Genomic DNA, 26,354 nt, shown 5'->3' on the forward strand with positions numbered 1-26,354 from the left:
AATTACCTTAATATCCTTTATAAAATAAAAAAAATTTAAAATAATTATTTAAAATTATTTATATAAGGTTAAAATAGTCTTTAACTATTAATGCTTAACAGGTTAATAAACGTGTTACGTGTATACGTTTAAACACGATAACACGATTAAGTAAACGTGTTTAAAAATGTTTTAAACGTGTTTGTAGTGTCTGACACGTTTAGACACGAAACAAGTTAAGGGTAAACCCATAACCTGTTTAACTCGTATCTTCTCGTATCGTGTTAATGTGTCATGTCCAAAATTATCAGGTCTACCAATAGTACAATAGACTACATCCATTCAAATTTTGGGGTTCTTTCTCCTGTGGCATCAAAAGGTAGATCATTATACATTTGGACTTTTATTAATAATTTTTCAAATAAGGTGTGGATGTATTTTCTGAAAACTAAAAGTGAGGTGTTTACCACCTTTTTGCATTGGAAGGCATTGATTGAAAAACAATTTGGGAAAAAGATTGAGAGCTTTCGAATAGATAATGGTTTGAAAATTTGCAAAGATGAGTTTGATCTGTTCTACTAAAATGAAGGAATTATTAGATATCACTCTATCATCAAAACACCACAACAAAAAGGTGTTGTAAAGCAAATGGAGATAACATTTTTGGAGAGAACAAGATGCATGCTTTCTAATGTTAGCCTACCCAAAGTATTATAAACAGAAGCTATCAACATGGCTTGCTACTTGGTAAATTGGTCTCCATTAACTACAATTGTTTTTAAGACTCTTGAGAAAATTTAGTCTGGTAAGCCTGTTAATTACTGTATATTAAAAATATTAGTTGTATTGTTTATACTCATGTGAGTGATTGTAAACTTGAGTTGAGGGCGACAAAATGCATATTTCTAGGCCATGCATATAAGGTAAATGGTTATCGGTTGTGGTGTATTGATTGTAAGTCCTTCAAGTTTATGGTGAGTCGGGATGTTACCTTTGACGAGTCTGCATTATTTTGTGAGTTAAAGTTTAGAATTGCAATCATATCAAACCAAGAAGTTAGCAAGCAGATAGAGTTTGAAATCAATGCTCCTGGGACAATGCAAAATGGTAATGAAATCCAAAATGAATTGTAAAAGGTACAAGAATCGATATCTCATATACAATAACGAAGCATTACTTGTATCAATGGTGATTTTGATTTCTATGTTTTATTTATGGAAGTAAAGATTAATGAGCCTTACTCTTATCGTGAGATGATTACATGTGCCGTCTTTTAAAGAGATTAAGTCTTTACACTAGAATCAAACATGGGAGCTTGTGAAATCACCTAAAAGTACTATTGATGTTGGCTTAATGTGTGAAAGAGGTGCAAACACTTGTTGTAATGTGGTTGGCTTCTTCAATTTAGATTTTGCTGATGATCTAAATAGTAGAAAATCTCAAACGGGTTATGTGTTCATTTTCTTAGAGTCTGCATCAATTAGAAAGCAATTCTTTAATCAATAGTTGCTTTGTCTACAACTAAAGTTGAATAGATGACTGTGACCAAAGTAATGAAAGAGGCTTTATGGCTTTCGAGGCTTAGTCAATGATCTTGGTTTTGGACAAGCATATATGCTTGTGTTTTGTGATAGTCAAAATGCCATACGCTTGATTAATTTTTTTTTTTTGCTCGAACAAAAAAGAAAGAAGAGACTTCATTTCATTAAAATATTGCATAAAGTGGTGGGATAGCAAGAAGCCTACTTACCCAAAATCATCAAGCAAGCAGGAAATAGCTAAATCACATAATGAGTTGGCATTAGCATGAAAAAAGTAGGCTATAAATAACCCACAGACAAGGCTAAGCAATGAATTAAAGATTTAAAACATCATAAATCATCAAAACAAAGTGATAAAACACCAACAACATTGAAAACATATACTTGACTAAAAATCAAATGTTTCATGAGAAAACCAAATACATCCAAATTAAGTGTAACTTCATTCGAGAGATTATTTCTAGATGTGAGATTGTAGTGAAGAAAATAACTATAGTTGAAAATTTGACAGATAAGTCAATTTCTGGGATAAAGTTCAAGCATTGTTTAGACTTAATTAATGTTTATAGTGCTTAAGGCCTTTTGGGGCATTGGTGGTGATGACAAAAATTGGTTCATAAGGTGGCGCTTAGTGAATTCAAGCCTAAGGTGGAGATTTGTTATGATAGTCTTGAATTGTGGTTTGACTAAGATAGTTTAATTCTAGTTAAACTTGTACACCTTGTTGAAAAAGTCTTTAAATCTAGCTAGACTAGGATAACATATCCTAATTGTATTAAGATAAGATTATTGTACTTGGTCTTATAAAACGATCCTATGGGGTTAAAGAATAATGAAAGCCTAAATTTAGAGAGAATGATTTGGGTGTATGTGGATTTGAGTTTAAAACTGTTCTTGCAATCTCTTGATTTTTCTCTTAATGGATCTTTCTTTATTGTTGTGCCCAATGACGTAGGTCATAAAAAAACCAAACCACTTAAATTCTTCTACTCTTGTAGGTGTGCTTGATTTCTTTTTTTTTTTTTATTCTATTGATTGGGTAAAATCTTGGATAACTCTTTTGAGGTAATTTAACAATTTTCACAACCTGGTTCTAGTGGGATGATTTTGTCATGTCCCTTGTGTTTTTTTCTACTAGTGTTGTGGAACATTGCTTGAATGAGTGTATTGCAATTAAACTGGCTTGCTTTTGTTTTTAATACATAGGCCAAGCGAAGTGGAGAATTTTGTATCTTTTCTCATACAATCTTGCACCATTATCACTTTTCAAGGTAAATTTTTTTTGTAAATCTTTCACTTAATGAAAATATTTCATATATGCTTCTATAAAAAAAAAGGAAAAAAAGAATATGGGTAGGAGAGGCATGATGTTTCCTGCAAAAATCAAGCCTAGTATGTTGAATTATTTGGAGTTTTGAGGAACATCTCCATAATTAAAATAAAAAAATTTTAATTTGAAAATATTTAACTCAAATTTTAATATGCAAAAACAAAAAAGAACACCTAAAAAGAAAAAGAAAAGAGATAAACGTCCTGCTTTTTCTTTCATTTTTATGATGTGTTTGGTACCTGCAGAGCAAAATACTGATAACACTTATTGTAAATTTGCTTTGCTAATTGTCCAGCAACTCCACCTATTCCAACTCTATTTCTCATAACACCTCAACCATCGAAGCCAGTTGCCTTCTTCGCAAAAGTTGGCAAACAAAATGCAGCTGAGTGTACCTGAAAAATGGAATTTAATAAATATTAAGCTTTAAATAGAGAAATCTAATATGTTTTTTTTTTTTAGATTTAATTTTCAAAAGAATCCGGTTAACGGGTGCATACAAGCACTTGTTAAGATTAGAGTATCATAAGATGTGTCATAATAACATTAACTAGAGACAATTCATAAAGTTGAAATTCAAAATTATTATTATATATCGAGATATATGAATTTATCAATAAAAAATATACCTGAGAGATTTTACAGTAAATGTGGATTATTTACCTCTGAGTTGTAGAATTGCAAAGGTCCTCTGGCTACACCCGAAATTTGGTCGGGATCGATGGGGTTGACAGGCTTTTTGAAATCAACATATGGCCCTTCGGTTGAGCAAAGCAAGAAACCAATCACTCCACTGTAATAAGATTGCTTTTAGTTAGACAAGAATCATAGGTTTTTATTGTACACAAAAGGCAGACATTTTCCATCAGACACGGATGGCTTGTTTTTTTCTATATGTTTCATGCTTGTGAGTTACATATTTTTCAACCCGTCTTGTCTCCAAATCTGAGGATCAGCATTATGATTGGTCCTCTCTTGCTACAGAGAAATCTAGATTTTTATATTTAAATTATCAAGAACTGTCTCTTGATTAAGATGCCATCAATTTTTTTCTGATTAAAAATTGTTAAATTCTCCGTTTCATATGTAATATCTTATATACTATGTTATTTAGCAAATAAATTAAAACCAAGGAAACAATAGGAAACAAAGAAGTTGAGAAGAGGGGGCATGCATGCCTTGGATATGTAGGAACAACAGTCCATGCATAGCTGATAGATCCTCTGAAAATATTGCGAAAACTTGAAATGAGTTCTTCAATGTTGAATGGCTGATACCAAAGGCTTTCTGCCTGAATGCACATGACTCCACCTGGACGAAGAGATCTTGCTGCCAACTCAAAGAATGGACTGTCAAAAAGCTCATGTTCAGGTCCTGCAGTATCAAGTAACCCTCCCAATTGTCAATTATTTTAGATGAAAGCTACATAAAATATGTATATTTATATTACAAAAATCTATTTATCATACACATTTCAAAAAAAATAAATCATTTAACAGATGAATTATAAAAATTAACGTATATCACGTGAAAAGACTCTTTATGTTACATATATTCTAATACACTAAAGGAATAACATTCATTTATATAAAAAGGACGAACAAATATACACATATATGTATGTATATTTATATATATGTTACTATAAATTAAGATAGTAGAAAAAATAATAGAGAAAAAATGAAAAATAGTTAGAGGAATATATATATACTTATCGGGTCAAATGCATCCACTATTATTGCATCATAGGTAGCATTTGGAGCAGACTTCAAAAATGCAGTCCCTGCAAGCAAAATATTTTGCTCAAAAGCATACAATTAGGGAGAGATTAACAGAGGAAGAAGAAGAAGCACACCATCTTGAATATGGAGTGTTACACGAGGGTCATCATATCCAATGGCAATATCAGGGAAGAATTCCTTGTACACCTTCAAAACCAAAACAAATGAAATCATAAATTACAACCAAAGGGGCTGTCAAGACCCTCAGGGGTGTTTCAGTGTTTGTTAACAAAATCCCATGAAAGAAAATTATAAAGAATGGAAGTAACTTTAATGAAAATCGTACTCACATCAATCAGCATTGTGTCTATCTCGCATATATCAATCTGCTCGACAGACATGTGGCGAGAGATTTCCCTGAGGATGCCACCATCTCCTCCACCAATCAGCAACACCTGAAATGGAAGGAAAAGACATTTACCCAACCTTTCCAAGTTGATCAATTCATTTACGTAATTATTTGTTCATGAAATGCATAAAAGAATGGGCATGTGATTTTATGAAACCTTGCTGGGGTCTGGAATGGAGCAAAGTGGAAGGTGAGTCATCATTTCTTGATATGAACATTCATCCTTCTCGGTGAGTTGGAGAGCCCCGTCCAACACAAAAACCTTGCCATATCCTGATGACTGCGAATCATGCGCAAAACAACAGGGACAAACCAAATAAGTTTCAAGAAGAATCAGCTATTTCCATCATGAGTTTAATCAATGTAATTTTGACCCTGACAAAAGCAAATATATGTATATATATATTTATATGAATGTATACCTGAAACACCATCATGCTTTGGTACTTTGACTTCCCTTCAAATAGAACTTTTTCAACCTTTAGGAAGTGCGCTTGTCCTTCAAGAAACATCAACAAGCTGATTAACATCCGACAATATCAGTGGAAATAGAAATTCTCAAATCTCTAATTCGACAATAAAATTTCGAAAACTCTTTACAAGTTAGATATGATTAGGGCAGCTTTGCTTAAGTCTGAATTCGGATTGAGTGCTTTTACATGACTCTTGTTGCTTCATTTTATGATTGACAATGAGCTATAGCTAGTGATTTTGGGTTTTGAAACACAAAACCCAATAAGTTATATCCAACGCCAAAAACAAACATAGATTAACAGCAACCACTTTTATATTCAAGAATATTAATTACTACAGAATCTGAATCTCGAAATAAAAAAAACACAGCACTGAGCTTCTTTCGAAATTGAATCCCATCTTAATATATATATATATATATATATATATATATATATATATATCAAGTTCCTTAGCACATATGCTGCTGATTAATTAATTAGATTCCCATTTATCAAAGGAAGGGCCTGTAACTCTTTAAGTAAAGCTACTGACATTTTAAATGGCTACTCTGAAGATGAAAGAGAATAAATGTTGGAACAGATTTACAAGGTGAAATCAATCTCTCTCGTGTAACTTTTTTAGTCTAAATCACGTCAGAAGTTATTAGCATTGATTGGTTTGGACTTGGATTTAATAATTGTTCTCAAGTCAGACGTGAGATAAACCATCACAATATATATATAACAAACCTGGTAAAACAGTGATCTTATAATAACATATGCTAAGTTTTCAAAATCATCCTTCATGCCAAATTAATAGACTCATCGATGCCTATACATCTAGCTTCTTTTGTCGTTATGGGAATAGATCACTGCACACAAGATTATTTGCTGCACCTCAGGAATGGAATCTCTGATTAAAATGGGAAAAGGGTTAAGCATGAGGTTTTTGCAGGTTGATTTTAAACAATATTTGCGAGAAGATAACATGCTGTCAAACATAAAATTGATCAAGGGATAGAACTTTCAATGAGAATGAATCCATATGCTATACACAACATCAGATAAAGAAAACAAAAATGGAAAAAGAAGAAGAAGAAATACAGATATAGGGTAAGGCATGCAATTGATGGAATAAGAAAAGGGCAAAACAAACTTGATTTTAATGTTTTCTATGAGCCAATGTAAAAGAACAAAATTGAAGTTAACTAAGAAGTATCCTAATACACTCACCAGGCCACATCGGGCAATTCTCAGCAAACCATCCATTGATACTGGGAAATTGCAAAAGGTCGCCAGCTTCCTTAACATTGTCCTGCATTTCAACACTGACAGGCAAACAAGCAGATTCATCAGTCTCACCATTACTATTGCTCATGGTGGTGACAATCTTTCTCGGGGTGTTAATGTGAACATTTGCACCAGAAACAATGTTGCTGATATCTGCCATGGGAGGGGGGTTAATTTCTCCTCTTCTTCTGACCAGAGATAACAAAATTAAATTTCTTTTGCTGCTCTAGAGCTTGCCATGGAATGAGAATCATAGGTGGCTTTTTATATGCTGTTTGAGCACGCTTGTGGGTTTTATCTTTAGCTGGAAATAACACACCTGGCCCTATGCAATTCCTCTATCTGCTTTGCTGGTAAGATCATCATAATTGTTTCATATCTGTGCCTTAAAATTGAAATCTGTGTATAATTATCATGGGGAGAAAATTAACCTATTTCTGTATGGCACAATTAAATTTAATTAAAAGTTTCAAGGGAAGGCAATTAATAGGCGGCCATTTAGTAGATTAATTACTCAGACAACTTGGAGTAATGGTTTTTCCTATTAATTACCATCTATCTGTCCATATAACTAGTAGTAACCAATCATTGATCTTCTCAGTTAAAAGGGGTCATAACTCCTCATAAGACTCCATCATATATATATATATATATATATATATCAAACAAATTATTTTTAATTGGTTGGTTTGTTAGCCCTTGGTTTTAATTTTTTTTTTTTTTTGTGTTTTTTGAATCATGCAAAAGGAAGAATAAGAATCAAGCCTATATTAATAAGATTTATTCCCAATCGAAAGTTATCCTTCAATCGCAATCTTAGAGAGACAAACTCTCTTAGGAATGGGTTTGTTCAAGTGATTTTTTTGCTTGTTAATGTTCTGACTTAAAGGATTTTTCTTTTATGTTCCCTTTTCACTGTTCGAATAAAATTCTAGTCACCTGTTGTGAATAAATACTCATTAATTACATTTTAATTAAAACAAATTGATGGAGTTTAATTTGCTAGTTTAGATTTTACCATTTAATGAAAAAAATCATATGCAGCCACCAATTTGTCAATAATATGAACCATGCTAGTTCATAGATAGCTTTCTCTAATTGATAAAATTAATTAATCTACCATTTCGTTGGTTGCTTTCCCTCTTCTTTTTTTTCCCATGTTTCTTCTGGCTTACATTTTAGAAACCAACTCCATCATTGTACAGTAGTTAGAAAATGAAAAAAAAATAAAATAAAATCCAATCCTTGAAACTACAGCAAGCATTTGCAACTAGCTAGTCATGCCCTAGACACCACTCTTACCCTTGTAGCTATCATTCATGTCACAGAAAATTTGCCATTCTCCCAAATCTGAAAACCAAAATCCTCTTGCTCCTTGCCGACACAAAAAATTCACTATTATATGCTAAAACATAATTATTTGTTCATTGATTGCATGCTCAGAAGTTTAACAATAAATTGACACATATATATCTAATTTATAATTGTGGAATAACAATTAATAAAAGAATAAAAGAAATTATAGAAGCTCAAATGCACCATGCTCAACATATTATCAAGACAAAAATGGGAGAAATGCAATAGCAAATGAGACAAGGGGTAAGATTAGTGGCCCCAAGATTTCAACTAAACCAAAATATAAATTAACAAATATTAAATATCAACTAAAAATTTAAAAAACACCAAATATACAATGTAAAGGAAAAAATCACGGGGTAAATCAACAACAAATCCACTAAACAAATCAATGATACAATGTTCTTATTTGAAGTTTTTATTGAAACTTGAGATCCACTAAAATGACAAAATATACCTCTCCATGATTAATGCACTTCCTGATTATCCAGAAGACATATTCCAAATTATTACTCGTCGCGTGCTCATAAATAAGTCTCTTCATAATGAAATTAATTATAATTTTATGAACATTTATATAATTAAGTACCTAATCATCAATTGATATTTCTACGTACAATTCTATTATCTTCTTTAAATACTCATTTTAGGGAGATTTAAATTTTCGTTTGATTAATGCTTTTGTTGTTTTTTTATTTTAATGTTATTGTGATTGTTACTCTATGGCTAAATGGTCCATCAACAAGTTTCTTGCTTTCTTAATGGCCCGCTCTTGCCGTTTAAGTTGAACGGTGTCTTAGCTCCATGCCTATGAAAAATCCGCAGAACTTGGCAGGCCCTCCATAAATCTTCTCTCTTTATGACTCTCCCCTTCTGTTCTCTTTCCGTACATCTTCCATGCCAAATTCTCCTAAGCTACGGTTTTGCATGTAAATCCTTTTTGTTTTCTTTCATAAAGAAAACCCTTTCTAATAAGTAAATTGTCAATGGTTAAGTCCTTTGCGTGACTTTGTCATGTACATAATGATAAATGGAATGGAAAAATTAAGATGAACAATCTCCATTTGTACGCCTCCTCCCGCTTCCGCCACCTCCCTAAGACCTTCTCTCTACGCCGCGAAGTTCCGTGGTGGGATCAAATCCTCGATCCGGGAAGCCAAATCGTGACCAAATGGAACTACATCATCCTCGTGACATGCCTCATAGCCTTGTTTTTGGACCCTCTCTATTTTTACCTGCCAGTCATCGCTGGCCCTGCCTGCATGAGTATCGATTTAGGCCTAGGAATCATTGTCACGTTCTTCCGTACGGTGGCAGACTTGTTCTTCCTCATGCACATCATCTTAAAATTTAGAACGGCTTTCGTGGCACCCAATTCCAGGGTTTTCGGGAAGGGAGAGCTGGTGATGGATCCCAGGGCCATCGCCATCCGCTACTTGAAGTCAAGTTTTGCCATTGATCTTGCTGCTGCGCTCCCTCTCCCACAGGTTTCTCACCCATTAATCACAATCATATGTTCATGTATATAATATGTTCCTTTTTCTTTTATCTCTTTTAAGTTTCTTGATTAATAGTTCTATAACATTTGTTATTTTTGCCTAGTGAAGAAATTTATTAAGCAATCGAGAGATTACAAAATTAGCAAAACAGTTAGCAAAGCAAGAACAAAATTCTATGCATATTCAACAACAAACTGACAAAACCACCTAAACGTGAAAACAAAAACCAAAACATTAAAAAAAGCTACAACGCCATCTCCTTAGAACACTTGTTTATCGGTTGCAACTCAGCATTTAGCTCATAATGTGTCTGTATATGCTTCGACTTAGCATTTCTTCTATTCTAGCATCTGAACTAGTCTTATATATATATATATATGCAGAAACAAACAAGGGCTTCAGGCTAACAATCGATGCAACTGTTTTCTGTGAAAAGAATGTCAAAGTAGCAAGGCTTGTTAGTGAATGTCTGTTGTCATGTTAATGTCTTTAAGTATGTGATGTATTAGAACCCCTTCTTCCACCGTCCTCGTATATCAGCTAGTATGAAAGCATAGTAGTAACTGAATTCTTCTCTTTGATGGGATGCTTTTTTCTTTTGTTTATTTGTGTGTGGTTGTTTTTACGATGCTATATATATAGTAGTAATTGAATTCTTCTTTTGTGTGTGTTTTTTATTGAACTTCTGTATCGTTTTGTGACATTAATATATCTATTTGGTAAAGAGAAAAAATTTCCATGGGATGCTTCCATTGGGAATTCAAAATAATGATCAAGCCTCCAATTAATGCATATAAATAAACAATTGTTGTTCAAAACTTCGAATTGGATAAGCAACAATATGGGGTATTTACAAATGTATAAGCTTCTATGTTCATGGCCATGATAGATCCTGTTTCCAATTCCATGGAACATCCCATAACAGTAAATCTGAAGTTTGGTTTCAGTTCTGAGAGTTCTATAGTTAGTGGTTCAGACATATGTTACATATGACAGCCAATCTCTAGTGGCTTAATTAGTTTAAGAGGCATGGATTCCGAAGTTCCACTGCAGATAGAGAAATTGCAAAATTACAAATGGAAATTGCTTCAACACTTGCACTCTTTATGAGCCATACGTATAATTCACATGGAGGCATTGATATTTTATTATGTTGCTTGCCAGATTGTCATTTGGTTCATAATTCCAGCAGCAAAAAGTCCATCGGCTGCTCATGCTAACCACACGCTTTCTTTCATTGTTCTCATTCAATATGTTCCTCGATTCTTCATCATGTTTCCTCTGAACCAGCGGATAATTAAAACTACTGGCGTTGTGGCTAAGACTGCTTGGTCAGGTGCAGCATACAATCTACTTCTGTCTATGCTGGCTAGCCATGTGAGTTCTCATCTCCCCATTTTCATCCCCTATTGCTTTATCATCCTGCTGTTATCTGATGCTAGAAGCTGGTGGGAACACCTGATACTGTTACCGTGAAGGACTCCTGCTGACCCCTTTGTTGTTGTTATCTGTCATTGTTTTAAATTGTCAGTGCAGGTCTTAGGATCTTCATGGTATGTGTTGTCTATTCAACGGCAGTACCAGTGCTGGAGAATGGAATGTGCTAAGGAGATGAATGCTACCCACTCACCATCATGTAATCCTTTATTCCTTGATTGTAGCACCATAGGAAAGCCCGAACGTAACTTTTGGCTCAAGGTTACTCGTGTGATCACTAGTTGCGATGCTAAGAATGATGACAACAACGATTTTCAGTTTGGGATGTTTTCTGATGCTTTCACCAACGATGTTGCTTCAGCAGATTTCCTTGATAAATATTTTTATTGCCTTTGGTGGGGTTTAAAAAATTTGAGGTATGCATCCACTTTGATTCCTCCTTTTTGTTAACATCTTCCTATTGAACAACTGGTTTTGACAGACCAAATAAAAAATGGAAGGTCAAAACAGCATGCTGAAGATACAAGGTTTAGTTTTTAAGAAATTAGGAGTGATTATCTTTGCAATCCCAAGATTAGACTGCATTCCAACGCAAACATGTGCAGAAACTTGAAAGAAATGAACTGCTCATACTCACTCATCTGACAAATACTTTGCATTATGTCAGTAAACATAATCATTGAAGTCCTAGTTGCTTTGTAACAAGTTAAAATTAGTTACTACAAAAATTAATAATTACTCCCTTAGCATAGTTAAAAGTTCTTGTTGATCATGAGTTGTCTTGAATGGGTATGATGCAACATAGTTCTCGAATTCTTCTACTTTTTGTCTGAGTATAATGCTGCATCATTTTCACTTAATTCAGTTAACAATATACAGTAGAAATGATGGGTTTCTAGAAATTTGCTTATGCATCATTGTTCAGCTTCAACATTTCACACACACACTCTCTCTCTCTCTCTCTCTCTATATATATATATATATATCTGCCTTTCTGGTTTGCATCTTTTATGTAGCGTTAGATATTGAAATTTCACTTTCTGGTATTAGTGCTAACACTTTTTTTCTCAACATTTTTTGTTATATGCAGTTCATATGGACAAAATATTGTGACTAGTACACTTAGTGGAGAAACATTATTTTGCATTCTTATTTGTATCATTGGTCTAGTTTTCTTCTCACATCTCATAGGCAACATGCAGGTATATATCCCTCTTTTCACAATATAAACTTGTACATGAATATCAGTTTCTGCATTGCTTTTTATCCGCCTTTCGGTTTAGTTGTTTGAGGGCAAAATGCGAGTTGCTATTGAAATGTTTCAGGAAAAACACCATGTGTAGATGCTTACACACACACACACCCAAAAGAAAAAGAAAACAACTTGTGTTTCTTTTTTCTTGTTTTCTCTTTGGATTTGGCAGGGGGCTTTTCTAAATCTTCAATAGCTTTATTCTTGTGACCTGCTAGCTGACTTGGTTTGTCCTCCCCACTTCCTTGCCTTGTTCCTATCTTTGATTCATAGGCACTATGGTGAGAATAAGACCAGTTAAAGACAATACAATTGTCCTTGATCTGTTTGAGGATATGGAACAAATGGCCTCAAGAAATAAATTCCAGTTAGATATTGGGAAGTTCAAGGAAGAGGAGGGTACATGAAGTTCCTACCAAATGAGTTGCTATAAGCATTTTAAAACATCTCTTCCTGAATTCCCTTCTATATTATGAGATGCAGCTAAGTTCAAGATGATTCGGATTACTTGACCGATAATCCTCATATTCCAGACTAATTTTGTCATTGTTAGAATATCCATATATACGAAACCTTATGAATCACAGCAAATTCTTGTCTATTTCACCGTGGAATAGTTTGTGCTCTGGTCTGTACCAACATATTAGTTAATATCTTTCCTCTATGAGTAGCCAAATGACCACCATTTCTAACTTAGTTCTTGAATAACTTGCCTTCTATGGTAAGCTAGACAGGTTAGTCATTCTTGTCATTCCAGATTGTTCAAGTAGAAAATTAAAAAAAAAGTAGTATCAGATATCATCCTTCATTCTGAAAACATTGAATTAATTCATGATACTGACTGAACATGGTAAAGTGAATATGAAGTACTGATAGTTCTCTTACTTCAATGAACTTTTGCTTTGTCACAGACCTATCTTCAATCTACATCAGCAAGAATAGAAGAGTGGAGGGTCAGACGAAGAGATACTGAAGAGTGGATGAGACACAGGCAATTGCCACCAGATTTGCAGGACCGTGTTCGCCGGTTTGTTCAATATAAATGGATTGCCACAAGAGGTGTTGATGAAGAAGCCATATTGAAGTCCCTACCCTTGGATCTCAGGCGTCAAATTCAAAGGCATCTCTGTCTTGCCCTTGTTCGCCGAGTAAGTCTTTGTTGTGTGGTATCCTTGTCATGTAACCAGTGCCTAAAAGATTCAAAAGGCAATGTTTAGTCACTGCCTGCTTGGATACAGTACTGTTAATGCAAGTAAAATTTCTAGACATCAGACAGAATGAGTATTGTCAAAATATATATTGAGGTAAAATTGTCAACAAGTTTTTTGAGAAATTACATCTCAAGCTGCTCAGATCATAAATTCATCTTCAGTATCCTCATTAAACATTATGAACATAACATAATGTTTAGTCCTATGATAGTTTTGTTACATACCATAGGACTAACTAGTAGCTGTTTCATTCCAGGTTCCTTTTTTTGCTCAAATGGATGATCAGCTCCTCGATGCCATATGCGAACGCCTTGTCCCTTCCTTGAACACCAACGACATGTACTTGGTCCGGGAAGGTGATCCTGTGAATGAGATGCTTTTCATCATTAGAGGCAGATTAGAAAGCTCTACAACCAATGGCGGTAGAGCAGGATTTTTCAATTCCATTACCCTGGGACCTGGTGACTTTTGTGGTGAAGAGTTGCTGACATGGGCCTTGGTTCCAGCCTCTACCTCTGAGTTAAACCTTCCATTATCAACCAGAACAGTCAAGTCCCTGACTGAAGTTGAGGCCTTTGCTCTCCGCTCCAGGGACCTCAAATTTGTAGCCAAACAATTCAAGCGCCTCCATAGCAAGACACTGCAACATGCTTTCAGGTACTATTCCCACCAATGGAGGACTTGGGGAGCTTGCTTTATACAAGCTGCTTGGAGAAGGTTCAAGAGGAAGAAGCAGGCAATGGAGCTGGCAAAGCAGGAGAACTTGTACTACATGCAAGACAATGAAGATGGCTACGGTGAGGGATCAGCTGCTGCAGAATATGATGATGGTGGTGCTGCATCAGCTGATAATGCAAACAACTCCCAGCATCTTGGTGCCACAATTCTGGCTTCTAAATTTGCTAAAAACACTAGAAAAGGAACCAAGAAGATAACTAGGATTGACCCTGACGACTCTAGCTTAAAATTGCCCAAAATGTTTAAGCCTGTGGAGCCTGATTTCTCTGCAGACCATGATAGTTAAGTACCATACACACGATCTAGCAAACATCTTGTTAAAAATAATCATTTACTGAACCACAAATAAAACAAAAGAAGGATTTCCATCTCCCAGCAGCAGTTTAATTGGATGAAATTGAAAAAGATGTGAGGTTGTGGGTCATCACCGGAAATATCATGTGAAAAAGTCCTTTCATTAATTAAAATATGCATATTTTTTAACTTAGGGGAATTAAATAAATACTACTATTAATGCTTTTGGATTGGTGAAAATTAGACAACAAACTTACAGTTGAAGAAAAAGAAAAAGAAATTTTGGGTCACCAAAAAGCATTGGATTCTGTATAATTCTGTATATGCATTTGATTTATTGAATTTTATTAATATATTTATTAATTTTTACATTCAGTTTCAATTTTTATTTAATCGTTTTCAAATACCATTTTGTGAATTTCATTCTAAAAACTCTCCCAATTCTAAAGAGAAAAATAATAAAATGCACATATACGTATAAGGAATAGAAATGCTGCTAGCTAGTTTCACTATTTTTGTCTCAATTATTTATCTCACATTGTGTAATATATAATAATTTATTAGATATGTTTAGAGTGAAATATACCGATTAACCAATGGGACAATCAATTCATAAATAGGAAGTTTTAAGTTGGCTTAAAAATAATGTTTTAAGTTGGATTGGAAAATTAATTTAAGATAAAAAAGATTCATTAAAAATTTAAAACCAATTACAAATTACAATCACAAGAAACAAAGTCTTTAATGAAATTAGAAGAACGCTATGCCGAATAAATATTTTCTGAAATAGTAATACCTTTTTCTGGCAAGTTGATAAGTAACTTTAATTTGTCACACTAACAAATATTATGAAAATTGACAAACAAACAATAAAGAAAGTCCACACAATGAAATAGTTTTTCTACTTTTGAGAAATTAAAGTATAATAAAATCTTTTTCAATAATTTCCTAAACCAAACCAAAGATCTCCTATGCACCCTCTCTCAATAGTTTCACAAGAACTCTTACTCAAACCTCACTCTAACTCCACCTTCACAGAGAGTAAAGCACTATTTACTCTCCTAACTTGGTTACAGACTTACTAGTATAAAAGTCCAAAGTAAAATAACATTAAGACTCAATTTGAAATAACAAGTTTAAAATAGTATAATTACTCAATATTGTACACAAACTAAATTATTAGTCAAATAAAATTTTAAATTCTAATCAACCTAAAGCTCGAAAACAAATTTGTAGCTGTTGACTTGATCTGTTTAACCACCCGGAGAGCATCACCTTCGAACAGCTTACATGTGAGGTGAATTACATATTCTTAGCAAATTCTAGTGCTCTGTTCGCAGCAATGGCTTCAATAACCAAAGGATCTGTTACTATCATTGCGCTCGCAGAAAAACCACCTAGCACCAACCTTTCCTAGTCACGAATTATCACACCTAAACCACTGTTCTAAAAGATGAACACGGTAACGTACATTGATGGAAGAATATGCTGGCATTTGGCATTTTACAGGACGATCTTCATCCTGCTGCTCCATAGAATGTTCAACAGGCCAGGACTCGATGTCTAACTCGATTGCATGATGGTGCAAGTCCATACCACCCTTGTGTCCGGGCTTCGTACTCTCATCTATTACTGGAATTTCACTTTCATTCCTATCCTGAGACCATACATTAATTGAATTATGTAAGCATCATGTAGCAAAATCATAAGGCAGACTGTTTGCTGGCATATATTGAGAACCAAAACTGTAAAAAGGCCAATTCCCCAAATTGAGAAATGCTGAGAGAGAGATATGAATGGACTTACAAAAACATCCCCACATTAAAATTCCGTAGAGAATATTTCATACTAAAAGAAATAAACAAGGGAATCACAAAATGGGATTTACGGTATGATTACATGTTCTATTTATCTGTCACAATTAACTGCAAGAAATTTCAATACTCGCCAATGTAATGGTTGTGTAGATATATTTGCACATAAAGAAATTAGTTAAAATAGTAATTAATTCCATAATTAAAATACCTGAGTCGATATGTTCTGATTCTTCTTCTTGGTCATTCGTAGATGAATCTACCATTAAAACATACGAGAGGTATGTGGGCAATGTTGGACCATTGTTTTCCTTTATCCTTTTTGCACCTTTCCCCTAGCATTGGACACCTCCTAATATCTAGATACAAAAGTGAGGGAAGCATATTTTTTCTGGGAAGGGATTTGAGCTTTGGGCAATTCTGGATATTCAAATATTGAAGAGAGGTGAGGTTTTGAAAGCCATTGGAGGATAAACTTTTTTACATTTTTTAGATTTTTGATAGAAAGATCTATGAGAGAAGAGGGCAGTTTCATTCCGATCTCCTCCTGAGGAAATGACACCACATATATACATTTTCTACCATCAATGTGGAGGGTTGTAAGAGAGGCGAGTCTATGCAATCCCCACTCCATGATTGCCTCACACAAATCTTGGGTTCACACATTAAAAGTGATGTTAGGTTGGTAAGGAAACCCCATTCTCTAATGGAATATTGCACCCTTGGACATGCCAGTATGAACAACTGTTGAAGAGAGTGGAGGTTGGGCAGAGCTTCGAGCTTTTCACACCCACAAAGCCACAAAGTTTTGAGGTTGGCGCTAGGCAACCCACTCTTTGGGAAACTAATCAGATTTGGACAATCTTGAAATTTAATTTGTTGAAGACAACTGAGCTTGTCCAGTCCTTTGAGTAAATATTTAATATTTCTACAATCCCAGAGTGAAAGAGATTCAAGACAAGTATTATCTCCAATTTTTTGTGCTAAAACTGCAAGCTCTGGGTATAGATAAATGTTCAACAATTTAAGCCCCACGGGTAACTGACCACTCGATGATAATGACTTTAGAGCTTCACATGCACTAACTTGAAGAGATTCAAGAAGGGATGTGCTACTGAAATCGATATTCTCAATGTCATCGAGTAAATATTGCAAATTCTCACAATTGTGAATGTTCAAAGTTCTAAGATTTGGAGGCAAGTTGTCCACCGAAAGTGAAACCAAATTTGGGCACTTTACAATCTCCAACTCTGTAAGACATGTAAGGTTGTGCGAGGATTTTGATAATCTCTCTAACCCTTGAAATCCTTCTAATCTCACATGTTTAATGTTGCATGGTATTTCTAATTGCAAAAGCTCTTCTTTTGCCTCCTCTTTTGCTGCCCCTATACACACAACTTGGGGATAATTTTGAAACTCTAAGTTATGAAGAGATCTCAAAGGTGCCAACCACCCCCACTTTGATTGCCACAAAGATGTCAACTCCTCACAACCATTGATTCGGAGATTTTTTACTATGATCAACTCTACCATCATCATTTCTCTTGTAACACATGCAAACTTTAAAATGTTTGAAAGAATGATTTTTTTTAATTGACCAAAGATCATCATAACTCCCGAGCATTATTTTTTTGCATCCATCAATTTCAAATTCGCATAACATTGGAAGATTTGAAATTGAAATTACCAATTCTTGGCATTTATGAATTGCAAGTTTCTTCAAATAATGAAGGCCATTAGGCAAAGTTCCAACCAATTTTGGACAATTCTCAATAAAAAGTTCTTGGAGGCAACAGAACTTCTTAGCTTGTTCATCAACTTCACAAAGTTTCCATTCTTTCGATTCTAACATATCTTTAAAACACAAGGTCTCTAATGAGGCAATCCATTTGGCCAATTCTCTCCATGAAACTCATTGCCAAGACTAATCGCACTTTTCATCCCCTTAATGAAGAGATGCTTTAAAAATGGTAATTTCCCAATTGGTGGTAGTAATATGCAACTTTGACAATCTTCAAGATTTAAAAATTGCAAATTTTTTAGTGAAACATCTTCCACCCAAATTGAAAATGTTATTCCAGCATAATACTTTATGGCAAGCTCTTTAAGCTCTTCACGAGGTTGAAGCAAATTCAACACTTCTCCCTCAACTTCTTTATTTCTTAAATTTTCATTGAAATCTTGACTCCACTTCAACTCTAAGTTATTGAGGTTTGACTTGCTAGATAGCTTAGCTTCGCATGCATATTGAGCTTCATCCACATTATGCAATTCACAAATTGAAATTTGACCTTTGAGATTCGATAAATTCTGCATCTCTCTTATATTCAATCCATTGTCTTGATCCACAATAAAATTAGACAACACTCAAAGATTTGTTAATTTACCAATTCCACTTGGCATTTTGTTTATTGAATATGCACCAGTAATATCTAGAAAGTATAGATTGTCTAAAATTCCTATTTTAAAGGGTAATTTCTCTAATTTCTTACAAAATCTTAATAAAAGAGTCTCTAAATTATAGAGAGTACATATTGAATTAAGGAGATCTTTTATCATAGTACAAGAGAAATCTAGGTAGCGTAAATGCTTCAAATTTCTAATATAAGAAGGAATTTCTGTGATGTAGTACCTTTTCAAAGAGAGCACCCTTAAGCATTTCAATCTCGATAGTATATCATTAAGAACGTTATTACTTAGGAAGCCTGCATAACACCTTGTCATCATATGAAAGGGTAGGTAGGTCCGTAGAGACTTTGCTTCAAAAAAGGTCTTAAACTTTCTGATTTCGTCATAATCATCAATGACGAGTGTTACTAATTGGACGTCTCATGACATCATGTCACTCCTTTTTAGAATTTAGTTCTCCTACAACAAACTAAGCTAGATCATTAATCAAGTCTTGCATTACAAATTGAGATTTATTCTTGCTAGATGCTTGAAAAAATGACCTCGATACTAGATTTTCAAAATACTTGCTACCCAAATCTTCAATTTTCCTTTTAGTGTTTTCTCCATCTAGAAAACCTTCTGCCATCCATAGTAAGACTATTTCCTCCTCCTTAATTCATAATCTTTAGAGACTAAAGAGCAACAAGCAAAGCACCGCTTTAATTGTGAAGGAAGATAATAGTAACTCAACCATAGAGCTGGAATTAGTTACTTTTTCCTTCAGGTAGATTCCAAATATCACTCTCTAATTTATCTTTCCATGCATCATGATTTGTCCTAGTGTGCAATACTCCTCCAATAGTTTTAGTTGCCAAAGGCAAACCACCACACTTCTTCACAATTTCCAAGCCAATCTCTTTTAAGTCTGGATGTTCTGTAAAATCTCCTTTATCTAATGCATGATGAGCAAGCATACAAAGAGAATCATGATCTAACAAGGTTTGTAATGTGTAATCTGTAACAGTTCTCATAATTGATGAAACATTATAATTACATGTTGTTACGAATATTTTGCTTCCTGGAGTCCTTGCATCAAAAGGAAATCGAAGCGTCATCCAATCAATGTAGTTCTTATTCCAAACATCATCCAAAACAAGTAAAAATTTCTTGCTTGACAACTTCTCCTTTAGACTGACTTGAAGCAAATTCAAGTCATTTATATCACAAGATAGGGATCTGACCGATTGTAGAATTATTTTTGTAATCTTAATAACGTCAAATTCCTCTGAAACACATACCCATGCTTTGAGATCAAAGTAACCTCTTATGCTATCATCATTGTAGACAAGCTGAGCAAGGGTTGTCTTGCCAATCCCTCCCATGCCGACGATGGGAATCACAGAAACGCCATTATCAAGGCCATCCTTCCTCAAAAGTAAATCAAGTATTGCCTTCTTGTCTTTATCTCTCCCTCGTACTTTAGCTTCATTCACTAGAGAAGTGCTAAGCAACCTTTTTGGTATTGCCACGGGCCTTCCAACACCATTCCCTCGCAGTTGCAAGTTAGCCTTTCGTGTTGCTAAACCTTCCAATCTTCCTGTAATCTCTTTAATGTTGAACACATCTTAAAGTTAAACATGATTGAACTTGGATGTCAACTAGTAAGAAATTTTTGTGCCTTACTTGAGCTGGCTTGATGTTCTTTCTATTAATGTCATGGTAAAAACGTATGAATTGAGAAAGAAAGAAGTAAAGAGTGAACTAGTAGGCTGCTGGACAGAAGCAGAGTATTCATCTTATATCACATGATGATCACACAGTGATCATATATACATTACAAAATGATAGTGTAGATGACACCTGTTACAAACCGCTTACAGGTGTTCTTTCAGAATGAAAACAACACATTAATATCAAAATATTGATAGCTAGAAGTATGTAGATCATGCTGTACAAAAGGCTTGCAAGTGTCCATGTAGGGGTTATCTTCTAACACTCCCCCTTGACACTTGCAATGAAGAGATTTAGTTTAGTTCTGAAAGCTTCAAATCTTGACTTTTGAAGAGGCTTGGTTAGAATATCAGCGAGTTATAGCTCTGAAGGGCAGCATTGAACATTTATCTCATTCTTTTCTACTGCATTTCTGATGGAATGATATTTCACATTTATGTGCTTAGTCTTGCCATGCCAGACAGAATTTTTAGCAATAGCAATGGCAGACTTATTGTCAATAAACAAATTTGTAGGAACTTTTGCTCAAATTTGATGTCCACAAGCAACTTCCTCAACCAAAGAGCTTGATTTGTAGCTTCAGCAGTAGCAACATATTCAGATTTTGCTGAAGATTGAGCTACTACAGATTGTTTATGTGAATTTCAAGAGAAAGGACCATTACCAAGTGTAAACAAATAACCTGATGTGCTCTTTGCATCTTCACTACTTCCTGCAAAATCAGAATCAATATATCCACATAATGCAAAGTCTGCTATCTTGGTGTAATGTATCCCATAATATTCTGTTTTCTTCAAATATCTCATAATTCTTTTGGCAGCAATCATATGCTGATCAGTTGGTGCTTGCATAAATCGAGAGAGAAATGCCACTAAGAATTGTATATCTGGTCTTGAAGCACAGATATAAAGCAAACACCCAATTAATCTTCTATATGCAGAAGGGTCTTCAAGTTGGTTACCAGAGTCTGCACAAAGTTTTTTGTTTGCAGCAGAAGGAGTTGACACAGACTTGCAATCTGACATCTAAAATTTCTTGAGAACCTTGGAGATATAATTTTACTGAGACAACCAAATACCAGTTCTCAAATGATGAACTTCAAGTCCAAGAAAATATCTCATAAGTCCCAAGTCTGACATTTCAAATTCTGTTTGCATCTGGGATTTAAAATTCTGCAAAGCTTGTTCACAATTTCCAGTAACTAACAAATCATCCACATACAATGACACTATCAATAGCAATTTGTTACCTAATTCAAGAGTATACAATGTGGCTTCATTCTGACTTTTAACAAAGCCTCGATGAATGAAGTGGTCATTGATTCTGCTGTACCATCTCCTTGGTGCTTGCTTCAATCCACATAAGGCCTTGTGGAGCTTATATACCTTGTTTTCTCCTGACAAGAGTTCAAACCCTTTAGGTTGGTCAATATAAATTTCCTCTTCTAAGATGCCATTGAAAAATGCATATTTTATGTCTAAATGATAGACATTCCACTTAAGTGCAACAGCCAGAGCTAACAATAATCTGATTGTGTCATACCTAGCTACTGGAGCAAACGTTTCTCCATAATCAACACCAGCTAGCTGACTGTAGCCCTTGGCTACTAACCGAGCTTTGCATCTGTTGAGGGAACCATCAGGATTTAATTTCTTCTTGAATATCCATTTGACACCAATAATATTTCTATCTGCAAGTCTGTCAACCAAAGACCAGGTGCCATTTTTTTGGATCATTTGAAGTTTTTACTGCATAGCTTTAAACCAAACAGGATCCTTACAAGCTTCAGTATAGCAGCTAGGTTTTTCAATAGTCACCAAGCTGTTCTGATATATGTCTTCAAGAGATTTGGTTCCCCTAACTGGCAGATCATCTATACTCTCATCTTCTTGAATTTCAAGTTGAGCATCAGAAGCAGAAGTTTGATCATGCTGACTTGGAGATGATAGTGGTGGCTGAGGTTCATTCCAGTTCCAGCTGGAAGCTTCATCAAACACTACATCTCGACTCACAACAACTTTATTTTTACTTGGCAAATAAATTCTGTATGCCTTAGCTTGAGTACTATAGCCAACAAATACTCATGATTCAGCTTTTTCACTCAATTTGTTTCTCAAGATATCTGGTATGTGCACATAACATACACACCCAAAGACTTTCAAATGGGCAATTGAGGGCATGAAACCATACCATGCTTCAAAAAGGATTTGATTATTCAAGGCATGGGTTGGCAACAAATTCTACAAATATACAGCAGTCTTTGCTGCTTCTGCCTAAAACTTCTGAGGCATCCTTTTCTGATATAATAGACATCTGCTCATGTCCATGACTGTCCTGTTTTTCCTTTCACTGACTCCTTTCTGTTGAGGAGTGTATGGAGCAGTAAGTTGATGAGCTATCCCTTGTTGATTGAGAAACTGAGTGAATTCATTAGAGGTATATTCACCACCATTATCAGTCCTCAAGGTTTTGATTTTGTGACCAGTTTCAAGTTCAACTCTGGTTTTGAAGTTTTTGAACAAAGTAAAGACTTCTGACTTGACTTTCATAAAGAAAATCCAACTCCATCTGGTCATATCATCAATAAACAAAAGATAAAACTTACTACCATTTAGTGATTCCTCACTTAGAGGTCCACCAATATCAGAGTGGATAAGTTCAAGCTTTGACTTGGTTCTGCTGGTACTGCTCAAAGGAAAAGGTTTCCTTGAAATCTAACCAAGCTGACATACACTGCATATTGAAGCATTATTAGATAATTTTGGAAGCTTATCAAGCATCCCTGAGTTGCTGACTTGTTCCAAGGTCCTGTAATTGCAGTGACCAAGTCTTCTGTGCCACAGATCAATCAATGAAACAGATTGTTCTTCAACTTGCAAGCATATATGCTCAGGTTGAATAGGAAAACATCTATTTCTCATTGGTATAGTCATCAGATATGCACCTGAAGGGTTATAAATTCTGCAAGCTTTATCTTTGAACAACAGAACATAACCATTTTCTAACAATTGTCCAACACTCAGAATGTTTTGTGCAAAAGAAGGAATAAACAAAACATCAGATATGTACCTGTGTCCAGTTGAGCTTGGAATTCGAACCTTCCCTATACCATATGCTTGTAGGTAACCACCATTCCCTATTCTGACTCTTGATCGATGGTTCTTATCAAGATCAACAAACACAGCTTCAGAGAGTGCAATATGCCGTGAGCTGCCACTATCAAGATGCCATTCACAGTTACCACGATCACTTTCAGAATCTAACTGAGCCATAAACAAAACCTCTTCAGCTAATTTTGAGCTTTCAATTGTGTATGCAGGTTTATCTTCAATTGTTCTGTTTCTGCACACTTTATCAATGTGTCCTGATTGACTACATATCTTGCACTTTGCATTTGGCCTAAACCAGCAGTAGTCATCAGTATGATTTCTTTTCTTACAGAAGGAACATGGCTTGAACTTGTTTTTCTTGTTTGAAGATTGACCAGATTGAGCAGTCTTCTTGTCTTTGTCTTTGTAATTTTTCTTGGTAAAAGCCTCAACTTTTGCTTTACCTTTGCCTTTAGCAAGAAAGGCTTTCTCCCCAAGAGCTTCATCTCTTACTGATATCCTCAATTCTGCAGCTTGCAAGGCACTGACAATTTCTGTAATTGAAATGTCAGGGAAGTCCTTTGATTGTAGCAAGGAAGCTATTGTAGGTTCAAACTTTCCTAGTACACTATTGAGAATCTTCTCAGCTACTCGAACTTCTTTAAGCTCTTCACCAAACAACTTTATCTGGTTAGTAAGCTTAAGAATCTGGTCTATATATTCTTTTACAGACTGACTCTCTTTCATTCACATCATGTCAAAGTGCCTTCTCAAGTTCTGTGCCTGCATATGCCTTGTTCTAGAGGTGCCAACATATTCTTCCTGTAGCTTTGTCCAAGCTGCCTTGGCAGTTTCACACTCCATGATTCTGCTGAAAATATCCTCAGAGACAGCAGACTAAATGAATGAAAGAGCTCTAAACTTCTTTGCAACTTCCTCTTCATATTGCTTAACTTGAGCAGCAGGAGCATTCTCCCTTGGTGTTTGTGGTTCAGCATCTTGTTCTACTGCATTCCACAGGTTATAACCTTTCAAGTAAGTCTTCATTTTCACGGCCCAAACTCCATAATTGAAGCCATCGAAGACTGGTGGAGGCTGATGAGTTATGTTTGGAGTTGTCATTATAATAGGGAATTAATTCTTGAGATAAGAGGTTAAAGGAGAACTACTAAAAACACATGAGTATTGAAGAAGGTTATCTAAGGTCTTACAGGAATCGAGAGGAGCTCTGATACCATGTTAATGTCATGGTAAAAACGTATGAATTGAGAAAGAAAGAAGTAAAGAGTGAACTAGTAGGCTGCTGGACAGAAGCAGAGTATTCATCTTATATCACATGATGATCACACAGTGATCATATATACATTACAAAATGATAGTGTAGATGACACCTGTTACAAACCGCTTACAGGTGTTCTTTCAAAATGAAAACAACACATGAATATCAAAATATTGACAGCTAGAAGTATGTAGATCATGTTGTACAAAAGGCTTGCACGTGTCCATGCAGGGGTTATCTTCTAACACTTTCATCAACTTACGCCTCAAAGCTTCAGTCGCAAACTTGTCCAAGATGTCATCCACGTCATAAGCCAAGTCTTGGAGGTCAGCCAGCCAAATCTTCACAGCCTGGTTCTTCATTTTCTTCTCCTCCGCGTCAGCAAGCACTGCATGGATAGTCCTCAATATCGTTTCCTAGTTCATAATCTCCTTGCGAACCCGCTTCTCAGTGACAAGCTTGAACTCGGAAGAGATAAACTTGCGGAGCAACTCCTCAAAGAAAGCAGATAGCGCAGCCTCTCCAGTGAAAGCCATGATCAACGTCTTTAACAAAGGAATTATGAGATAGAGAAAATCCAAGAGTAGGATATTGAAATAGGGGAAAACGGCTGAAGTTTTGCTCTGTGAACGTTGAAGGGTTAGCAGCTATTGTTTGAAAATGTTTTCTGAATCTGATTCGGTTGGAAAGTTCTTTGTGCATTCACATGGGATTCTCATCAAAATGAGTTGTAAAAATGTCAAAAGAAAAAACAAAACAGCTGTGACAATCAACATGATGTTCAATTATGACAGCCTAAGCTAGCAGGTGTCTGCTGGCCATGGCTCTGTACGAACCTTGTTTTGCTAGTAATTTCCTCTCGCTAATTTAGAATTTCTAATTAAAGTTTGTAAAAGTCAAAGGGCCACCATCGAAACGTGAAGGAAAACTAAAGAAGTTGTTATTGAAGGAAGGGGGAGTCACGTGCCTACCATTTTTCTCTAGGAAAACGTTTGTTTAGACATTTTGGTCTCAAAATTCTGCCGTACTTCCAATGAAGCTCCTCGGACCATCTAGACTTTGAATTTTCCAATGAAGTTAATCTAGATGCAACCTTCATAGATTATCTAAAGATCTCACCAACCAATCCCTTCATTTAGATGCAGAAGCCAGTAGTTCATTGTGCTAAATCCTACAATGAACAGTACCAAAGTCTTTGATATTTTGGTGACATTTTTTTTTAACAAAATCTCTTATCAATGTGAGCCAATTATTGCCTCTTTGGGTAAGATGTTGCTGTTGGCAGTGACTGGCTGTTTCTCCCCTAATTTCATTAAAAAAAAAAAAAATCTCCCCATCATTTCAATTTTCAATGTCAATTTTAATTCCTTATGAGATTAAATGTTCTAAATTAATATAAAATTAGAGGAGTTTATACTTCATGAGATTTGGATTTTAAAACCTATTAATGCTTTTGGACAACAAACCTAAAGTTGAAGAAAACGAATACACTTTGGGTCACCAACAAGCATTGGAGGCCAGAAAATCTTATCTGCTAT

At 35.1% G+C, this 26,354-nt stretch overlaps 2 protein-coding genes and 1 pseudogene across 2 annotated transcripts; 1 reads left to right on the top strand and 2 right to left on the bottom strand.

Annotated features, from left to right (window-relative positions):
- Nucleotides 1–3,077: 3,077 nt before the first annotated feature.
- LOC18603875 (spermidine synthase 2-like) lies at nucleotides 3,078–6,900 on the bottom strand. The gene is made up of 9 exons (XM_007036110.3): nucleotides 6,669–6,900; nucleotides 5,403–5,479; nucleotides 5,138–5,260; nucleotides 4,922–5,026; nucleotides 4,706–4,778; nucleotides 4,562–4,633; nucleotides 4,029–4,224; nucleotides 3,514–3,643; nucleotides 3,078–3,245 (listed from the first exon to the last, which is right to left on the bottom strand). Exons 1-9 carry the CDS (start codon nucleotides 6,883–6,885, stop codon nucleotides 3,183–3,185), a joined length of 1,056 nt encoding a protein of 351 aa, XP_007036172.3. The 5' UTR covers nucleotides 6,886–6,900; the 3' UTR covers nucleotides 3,078–3,182.
- Nucleotides 6,901–9,130: 2,230 nt separating this feature from the next.
- Nucleotides 9,131–14,504, top strand: LOC148763419 (putative cyclic nucleotide-gated ion channel 16). The gene is made up of 6 exons (XM_088804363.1): nucleotides 9,131–9,568; nucleotides 10,745–10,957; nucleotides 11,117–11,433; nucleotides 12,108–12,219; nucleotides 13,181–13,417; nucleotides 13,737–14,504. The coding sequence occupies exons 1-6, from the start codon at nucleotides 9,131–9,133 to the stop codon at nucleotides 14,502–14,504; spliced, it is 2,085 nt and encodes a 694-aa protein (XP_088660489.1).
- A 2,065-nt stretch (nucleotides 14,505–16,569) lies between these two features.
- Nucleotides 16,570–25,669, bottom strand: LOC148763420 (putative disease resistance RPP13-like protein 1; annotated as a pseudogene).
- Between the last annotated feature and the right edge of the window lie 685 nt (nucleotides 25,670–26,354).

This window comes from Theobroma cacao, chromosome 3 (assembly GCF_053813885.1).
Source record: "Theobroma cacao isolate CCN51 chromosome 3, ASM5381388v1, whole genome shotgun sequence".
Lineage (NCBI taxonomy): Eukaryota > Viridiplantae > Streptophyta > Magnoliopsida > Malvales > Malvaceae > Theobroma > Theobroma cacao.